General features: G+C 44.9%; 1 protein-coding gene across 1 annotated transcript; it reads right to left on the bottom strand.

Moving 5' to 3' along the window:
- Window positions 1-1670: 1670 nt before the first annotated feature.
- Window positions 1671-8925, bottom strand: insig1 (insulin induced gene 1). The gene is made up of 6 exons (XM_079754690.1): window positions 8711-8925; window positions 8201-8540; window positions 7120-7244; window positions 6536-6702; window positions 5831-5930; window positions 1671-3128 (listed from the first exon to the last, which is right to left on the bottom strand). The coding sequence occupies exons 2-6, from the start codon at window positions 8523-8525 to the stop codon at window positions 3099-3101; spliced, it is 747 nt and encodes a 248-aa protein (XP_079610816.1). The 5' UTR covers window positions 8526-8540; window positions 8711-8925; the 3' UTR covers window positions 1671-3098.
- Window positions 8926-9758: the final 833 nt, after the last annotated feature.

Genomic DNA, 9758 nt, shown 5'->3' on the forward strand with positions numbered 1-9758 from the left:
GAGAGAGAGAGAGAGAGAGAGAGAGAGAGAGAGAGAGAGAGAGAGAGAGAGAGAGAGAGGAGGTGAAACAGAGACAGAAACAGAGGTGTACAGAACAGTGCTCCTGCCTCTTGTCCCGGATGATTCGCTGTGTGAGAAAGGTTAACTGTCACTCCAGCTGTGGTTTAACCAGAGCCCCGCCCCTGCAGACAGCTAGGGGGGAGTTAACAGGAGGGGGTGAGGGAGGGGAGAGGGTGAGGGAGGGAAGGGACGACAGAAGACTATATAATGGGTGTAGAGAGTGTGACCGAGCAACTAGACAAAAGAGGGGAAAACTCAACCCGCCAGTGGCAGCCTGTTAGCGGCTAGCAGCTAGTACCGCCAAAGGAGCATTATTGTGCTAATATATGATTTGTCTCAATGGAGAGGTGGTTGTAGCGTTTAGTTTCTCTTGGGGAAGTATTGAAAATGGATCGAGGGGATCTACAGTTGCTATGCTAAACTAGGCTTCTTGCATTAGTGATGGCTAGCAGGCTGTGTAGGTTATTATAGTAATAATAATAAAAATAATAATGATAATAATAATAGCTGCAAGCAGCAATAACCAGTGTATAACACGCAACAGCACGCATCCGCCTGATGTTGCACAATTTTTTAAAACAAAGGAAATGGTTGGTTCAGAGAGGCCTCTGCTGGAGGTCACGTAAGGTTATTAACTCAGCAGAACTGCGACCTTCTGCCAATCCCCTCACAGTGTGAGATAGGGCACCCTGTCAGACCAAAGCGCCTCTTCTGCTGAAAGTACTCAACCTGATTGACCTGACCTAACCAGATATGTATTTTTTACAAACAATTTCCCAGACCACAATGCTGGAAATAGCTCCAACGGCCCCAAAGTCCAAAGTTCCAAGGATGGTGCATGCTCTTTTGGTAGTAGTACATCATTGTTTCGTTTTAGACCATAGACTCAAGGAGTGTGCCTTCACTGCTGTAAGTAATGGACCATTGCTTAGTAGTCCACCTAGACAAGCTGTTTCCTTACACCATTAGGTACCTGGTGAGATTCAAACCAAGGACCTTCTACTCAAGTGCTCTACTCACTGAGCTATTGACAAACATGTACCTTGAGTTGGAGATGGAAATATCTTGCAGAAAATAGGCACCATCTATCAGAGAATATATTCACTATCAGTGACAGAACACCACCGCGGTATATCATAATACATTCACCATCACTAAGAGATTTGAAATAAATGGAATTCAAACCATGGACCTTCTGCCTTGGAGGTAAATGCTCTACTCACCAAGCTATTGACTGACTGGTAATAAAATGGGAGTTCTTAATAGTTTGAGAAATAGCCGTGTTTTTCACCTACATGGTCTACGTGAAAATAGGGTGCAGAGTAAAATAAAGTAGGCGTCCTGACTATTGGACAATAATCTAGGAGATGGTAAAACGTGCCTACCTATTGTGTTACACCTTTGGGGGCCTTACTGCAGTTGTATTATACATATTATACATTGTATTATTTGGGTAGGGAGGAATCATTTAGAGTTGGTTTGGATGGAATTTGTGAATTGGCCTGGGAGTTGATAAAAAATCATGCAAAAGAAAAGCAGAAAAAAACAAACATAACATAAGGTGCCTTGTATTTGGTTTTTAAAGTAAACGACACGGCAGTGTTCCTTGTAGGATTTTATTTTCACTTGAATTCAAGGTAGCAAAAATGGCTACAACTGATAGCCATAATAGCAGACAAATAAACTCTAACACGTTACAATCAAAAGGTGCTTCACCACCTCGGAAAATAAAGCTTCTTTGTGTCCGCACACATGAATGAAAGCGTTGAACCAGCAGCGAAGGGCACACCACCCCTACTGGCACACAATGCAAAATAAAGTATAAAATAACAAATCTGTATTGTTTTCTGTATGTGAACTATGCGAAGTCTTATCAGTTTGACACAGTTTTTTCATCTTTAGTTCTCCTATGGTGGGAGAACTCATTGGTGTTTTGACTAAAAGGCAAAAATGTAAGAACAATTATTCTGACAAAGGGTTTCCAAACCACTGGTGTTATTGCTGTTTTACTGGATGCTTGAAGGGACACTCTCCATCAAACCAAGACGTGGTTGGATAATACCTGTCTGATTACATATAGGCACACACACACGCACAAAATAGATCACCATTTTTTACAAATGATAAAACTGAAATATCGTAGTGACAAAAGCACTAAATTCTATAATACAAAAGGCAATCACAGACTGCAAATGTCCCAGGAAGCCGCGCAGGGCCCTGTCCTTCACACTGTTCCCATAGCCTAAACACTATTCATTCACCGTCTTCACCAGAACACGGTGAACAAGTGAGATGGGGAAAGTGATTGGTGAGAATGGAAAGGCCGTGGAGACCAATGAAACGATCCGTTCCCAAACGTAAAGCTCTGCCTCACAATACTTCAATATACTGACGACCCCCTCTCTCTCTCTCTCTCCAAATACAATCCTTTAAAGCCAATAAAACCAAAATATAACCTCTCTGGATCACTCTACTGCTCTAGAATATATCCACATGCCACCAAAAAACACTGCACTCTGTCCTCTAGGGGGCGTTCACTTTATATATTAAATATCACTTCCATGCATATTTGGGATCACTATTGTCAGTCTTTTTTTTTTACTTTCTTCTGGTTGCAGTTTGAAAACAGACCCAGAGAGCGACAGCACCACCTGCTGGGGAACAAGAGGCAGCACCTCACCTTGAAGCTTTTTCCCTTTATAACCATCTTATGTCTATAAGAATACACCATGGCAGCTCCGTCTTCAGCGATACAACCACACAACCGTGCACGCACACATACACTCAGAGGTGGATGGTTGTGGTTGTGAAGGGCTATTGGTGATCCTTGTCTTCCCAGCATAGCCGGTGGGGTGGGGTGTGGGGGGGGGGGGGGGCTAGCCCCGGTGATGTAGAGATGAAAACATGGCACGTTATGGTGGGTAGGTGGGAAAGGGGGGGAACAGGCACAAGTAACTCAGAGTCCTTTTTTCTTCTTCATCTCTCCCGTGTCACCATGTGGTTGTTCCTCCACGACGTCCAGACAGAGACTTCAGTCATCAGTCAATGTGCGGCTTCTCCAGTCCACCCTGAAAACACAAAAATACATGGAGGCTTAACATATTAACCACTAAGGCTACAGCTAACTAGGACCGTAGCACCTTAACCAATCAGTTAAAGCTAAATAGGACCGTAACACCATAACCACTAAGGCCCCGTCCACACGGAGCCGATAGTTTGGTGAAACCAAACTGTGCGTTTCGGCCGACCGTCCAGACGGAGCCGGGGAATCCGGTGCCCGAAACCGCACATTTCTGAAACCATGTCCGAGGGTGGTTTCAAATCTATCCGGACCTATGTGGTTTCGTGTTAGGATTCGTGGGGATGCCTGAAACGCTGATGACGTTATCGCCCCACCCCTCGACCCTCTAGCCAATGACCTCTGGCCCGCGGCGTCTCAGAACTCACAACAACAATGATGGCGGACTACATGCTTGTGATGATTCTGCAGCAGATAATGTCCCTTGTTGGATTGCTAGGGCAATATTTAATGAGAATCCGCAACCAAATTGAGCGACAAAGGATTACGGACAGACAAATACACCAAATCTATTTAGATCAATCTTCGTATAAGAGCTGTTCATGTTAGTGGTTCTTCTCAGACTGTATGTTTGTAAACAACGGGCAGCCTTTATGCGCATGCTCGCCTCTTCTTCTTCATATATTTCATATATATATATTTTCTGGGTTTCTGTAGCAGAAGCACCGCCCCTTATGGGCCTGGAATGTGCACTACAGTGTTTCTACAGATCGATGTGGTTTCGCAATGACTCCATTTTTACGTTTTTATGCAATGACTCTGTTTTTTTCGCAATGACTCCGTTTTTTCCTGAAACACATAAAACGAAACCGGATCGTTTTCGCCCGTTTCGGCTCCGTGTGGACGGGGCCTAAGGCTACAGCTCACTAGAACCGTAAAACCTTAACCACATGGGCTACAGCTAACTAGGACCATAAAACCGTAACCACTAGGGCTACAGCTAACTAGGACCGTAACACCTTAACCACTAGGGCTACAGCTAACTAGGACCGTAACACCTTTACCACTAGGACCATAAAACCTTAGACACTAGGGCTAAAGCTAACTAGGACCGTAACACCTTAACCACTAGGGCTACAGCTAACTAGGACCATAACACCTTAACCACTCAGGGTAAAGGTAACCAGAACCAGAACCTGCTAAACCAGCTCCAGCTACACACAATTAACCAGATGGTCTACCAGGACTTGAAGAACATGGACTACTCTTTACTATTCTTTACAATTTAGTCACTTTGCAGACGCTGGTAACCAAAAGGAACTGACTCAATGACTCAATTGCTAGTAACTTTTTGACCTTTTTGACAGCAGGTTAATAACATTTCTCAGCATGTATCTTAGGCATCTTTCTCAAGAAAATCTCCCAGGTAAACTGCAGACATTCGGAATAATAACCCTAACCATAAGACTATCCTATCCTGCTCAACCAGCCACAGGGTCTCACAACTAAATTGTAGCTTGGTCTACAGAAAAATAAGTTCTGCTGGGTTCATGGCCCACTTGCAAATAGTTGAAAACCTTTCTGTAAAGAAAGAGATGGTCTTGGAGATTTAAGCACACCCACGTTCCCAATAGTCCCTAAATGTCCTACATTAGCACTGGAACAACAACTAGGAGATATATTTAGTCCAACCGAACACTGGCCTTGGTCCAGCTGCTCCTTGGTCCAAAAGGGAGTCCGGTTCATGTCTGTTCACTACAAACTACAGCTGGTCTTTCACTTCCTCTGACTGCAGGAAATTCTAAACGGCGAGTCAGCAGAGAGAAAAGTAAACACTTCACGTGATAAAAGGTTCATATTTAAACAGCGACTCTGCTTTAAAACTCAATCAGCCACAAGCTTCCTGTATTAGGCCATCGGCCTTGAAACCAATTTCTATAGATTCAAGTTGAGACAGAACGAGAGGGGGAATGAAAGAGGGAGTGAGAGAGGGAGAAGGACACGAGCCAACATTCCTTCTCTGTTCCAAACACAAACAACGGGAGGGGAGCAGTAGCGACAGCCACAGAGGAAAACAACAAGTGCCGTTAATCTGTTGTCACGCCTCAAGCGGGGCACATCGGGGCTTCTGGGTAAATTAAGACATCAGTGGCAAAGGGACTTTTTAACTCTTCAACCGACTGGGGGTCCACTTTAAGACACTTTGCAACTGTGGGACGTTTTTCTTTTTTAACGTGACTTTTGTACCTTTGTTTTGGTTTGATGCATGTTTAGTTTTTATTCACACTTTTACCCAAAGTGACTTCAAAGTGGGATACAGATACATTCATTAAAGGAGAAGGTTGAGGTTAAACAGTACTGAGAAAGGTAATTAAGGAGCAGCTAAGGGTTGGACAGTACAGAGACGGGTCATCAAGGAGCAGGTACAGGTCAAACAGTACCAAGACAGGTCATTAAGGAGCAGGTAGGGGTTAGACAGTACAGAAAAAGGTCATTAAGGAGCAGGCAGGGGCAAGGGTCAACCTGCTGTAGGATGCCTACAGGTTAGACTGGGGACATTGGGGATCTTATTCAGCATCTTTCAGTTGAGAGCCAAAGACCCAAATAATGTGCGGGTAACATGAATGTCTCCATGACAACAGTTGTAACCGTGACAATCAGAACCATTTTAGTCACTAAAGTCACTAGTAAAAGAATCGGAAATTATATATCATATGCAAGTTTATATGAATGTCAGTGGCGGGTGGTTACCATGGCAAGCTGGCGGCCGATGTTGCCCATGGTTACACCTCCAGAGAAGAAGATGCAGGGCAGCCAGGAGCGCACGTACAGGAAGTCAGGTGAAGTGTACCTGAGGACAACCCACAACATGCCATTTAGTAACTATAGTTAAAGACTACAGTTAAAGACTCTTTACAGATATTGGACCACACTTTTTAAAAAGGTAACTATAGTAATATACTTTCTTTGAAGGTTACTAGGATCATATTTATAGAAACTATTTACAGCCTCTTCAGTCTTTTATAAAGGTAAACCCCCAACATTTCTAGATTATTTCTAACTGAAATGTATAAAGTTGATAAGATGGAAATTCTCTTTAAATCTGCTTCTTACTGCTAAATAACTCCCTGCACGTCTAGCTCTTGCGATAGTGACTTGAGTTCTGAGGAAGTTTTGATGACCCCCAATAACCTGCACCTAAGAAAGCCAATGCGGCCATTTTTTCTAATACGTAGGTCACCACTCCTGTATTTGCCTTGCACAGCATTATTTTGATAAAACCGGTAAAACCGGCTATTTCATCATTACGTCATCAAAGAGCGGGCCCTTTTTATTGTACTTCTACAATTTTCAAACCGCCATGGCAATGTTAATGTTAATTGTCCTCGCCAATAAATCCCTATTGTATTGAATGTTCGGAGGGGCCTATGAGAAGCAGAATGGGAGGGGACCTACTGGTAGACCCCGTTGTACACCAGCAGCTGTGTGATGACGGTGGCCAGGAAGGCGGTGGTGATGCCCAGGCCGAAGCCGCTGCGGGATCGGTCGAACGTCCACCACAGGCCCAGGGACAGCGCCGCCAGCGTGAGGGACAGCTGCACGTTGTTGGCAAAGTCCAGCTTCTGTAGGACAGCAGGTTAAGGTGCAAACACACAGGCAGACCTACAGTACAACTAGGAGGAGAGGAGCAGGTCGTTCTGCTTTTAGTCATTTAGATCTCGTTTCCAGCTGAGAATTTATCGTTTCAGATTTCAGAACAGTGTAAACATTGTTGTGAACCAGCTTCAGGGAGTTTCAGAACTCTATGTGAACCAGGTTAACAGATGTTTAATATACAATTATTCTGAACAACAGTGTTGTAATGTCAGATTTCTCTCTGTGCAAGAGACTTAACAGCTAAATAATATATGAAGGAACAAGCAGAATATTAGTCCAATTCCGAATCTCTTTGTGCAAGACACATGACACATGTTGTTCAGATGTTGATAAACCGTTGTTCATCTAGATAGTCGTGACTGAGTTTCTGGGTGAAAGGATACGACACTGGCATGGTTGATGCCCACGAACACGGCGATGCAGCGCATGACACTCGCCCACTCCCTCTTGAACTTATGGGGTTCCCCGAGGTGGCTGTCGATACAGGGGTACAGCAGGCCGATGACAGCTGGAACACACAACAGACAACCACTGCGCATTAGGTCACGCCTCATAGTCCTTGGTTAACACAGGATCACTTTCACTTCTGCATAAATGAGCTGTCTCTGTATTTGTATACTTTCAGCATTTCCTGGATGCCTTAGTGGAGTTGGCCACCGCCAAGATCTTATTCCCTTTCTCTTTTGGTTTTAGGAAAGAGCTTGATATGACATAAAGGTGGCTGGTGGTTTAAAAAAAAAATAGTAGTCAAACAAGTTAGAGGTTAATTATTACACGCATATATCCAACAACACTGTTTGTATATTTGCTTGTGTGTCCTGTTTATGTTGTTGTAACACATACAAAATAGTTAATACTATCCTATTACACTGCGAAACACAAATACTAACACATGTAAAAATACATTTACATTTTACTTGTATTATTAACATTTAATGTAATGTAAAGGCCTTAACAGATGTGTTTCGTTTTCGGCAGAAGCTTTTTTTGCATAATATGGACTTCCTTGTTATCCAGACAGGCGGGAGGAAAACTCCGCCCACTTCCCTCACCCGTTATGAAAGCGACCAATCACAGAGCTGCTTACGCAGCTACGTGCACGGTAGTTTTATATTGGAGCCAATAGGAAGGCTTTTTCTGTACACACCAGGCAAGGACATATTCAGGGAGCAACCGGACAAAAACAACTGGAGTCTATTATACATGTATATCTATTTATATTATCCGAACAACAGCACAGAGACTTAGCATATACTTAACCTTTGCATATCATGTTATCCCTTTATTATACGGATATTCTCTCCATTTAAATTCTAAATACAGCTCCCCACTTCTCACAGATCCTCCCCACTGCAAGCCCAACGAGTCTCACTTAAATAGCACACACAACTTGGCTCCTAGAACACTCCTATATATCTATATATATCATTAGAAACGTATATCAACATATCTCCTGTAACTTACCGGCCCCGGTCCCGCAGCAAGGAGGGATCCACCAGGCGGAGGAGAACAGCGTGCTCATCACCTCCTCAGGAAACAGCGTGACGTGTCTCTGGATCTGCAGCAGGTTGAGCACCAGCGCCAGGAACACTCCGACGGCGAACAGAACCAGACCCCGCCGGAGGAGGTTGGCGGCCCGGTCGCTGTGCAGCGAGCCGTAGGCCCCCCGGAGCACCGTGGTGATAATGGACAGCATGTCTACGGCCTTGGGAGCCACCACCCGGTCCTCAGAGTCCCCCCGAGAAGGCGCACAGGAACACGTCCAGCAGTGGTCTTCTAGTCTGGGCATTTGGGTCTGGCACGACTGGAGGGGGGCAAAGTCACAAAAAGAGTCGGTACCCGCTGGTCTAGATCTAAACTGACCGGACTGGGCCGTGTTGGACGTCATATTGAGCCCCACACTAACGGACTGAATGTATTTAGAAGTAAAGAAGCATGAAGTGTGTAGAGCTTGAGGTGGAGCTGGGCGCCTACCTGGATGTCTAATGTTGCAGACACAGTCCTCGGTTCTCTGCTTCCGCGACCTGGTGGAGAGAGTGTCGGCGGTTCTCTTTGGTGTCAAACGAAATACTAATACTGTTGTTTGACTCTCCTTTAGACAACTAGCAGAGACGAGGGGGTCTTCAGCTCAGATCGATGTTCAGACTGACTCTGCTCCCACTGCACAAAACAATCACAGCTGGGTCGGGTGAGGATCCTCAGCCAATCAGAGCGCGGCGGGTGATCTGACGTGTCACCCCTGACCACGCCTCCTCCGGCTCGTACGGTATGGTCAGGCGAGCTTTTTCGGTAGTCGGTGCTCGCGGGGGGGGGAGGGTCAGGTGAAGGTGGTGCAGGTGTGCCCGGTGCTGCAGAGATTCACCTGTTTTGGCCCGGATTTTTATCCTGGACGACTAGATTATAAATAATGAAGCAAATTAAACGAACTTTTCACAGACGATAGACCTATCTGTGATCTTCTGCTAAGGATAATATACGCTAACTTTTTTTATCAAGCGATTGCAGATCTCAAAAATACGTAAAGATATTGTAGAAAATCGACCAAGTAAACCAGGTAGTACGCTAGTGCTGGGTAGTAGGTTAGTGGAGAGACTATTACCGCAGTATAGGTACTGCGCGCGGGGGTCTGCTTATATAGCTCCAGAGCCGTGTGTACGGGGCGGCGGCACACCTGGCCGTGTTTACATACATAGGAGTTCACCTGAGAGGGGCGTGGCAGAGGGGTTGTTTTCGGATGTTTTCCGACAGAAACATGGGTGTTTGTTTTGCAAGCCGGCGGCTGCCATGAACTCTGAAAGTACGGTAGGTCTACTGCTATCAGTGCGATAACGCGTTAAAAACAAGACACGCCTATCCAAATGGGTTCAGCTCACGTAGCACCCCTCGACAAGCACCATGCAAACATTAATAAAATAAACACTGACGGGTGATCCACAAAGAAATTGACATTGTTTTAATTGCTTGGCAGGATATTAGATCAATGATCAAATTAAATATTTCAAATCTTGAAAGTGGTCCATTG

The sequence above is a fragment of the Pollachius pollachius genome (assembly GCF_949987615.1).
Source record: "Pollachius pollachius genome assembly, chromosome: 17".
NCBI lineage: Eukaryota > Metazoa > Chordata > Actinopteri > Gadiformes > Gadidae > Pollachius > Pollachius pollachius.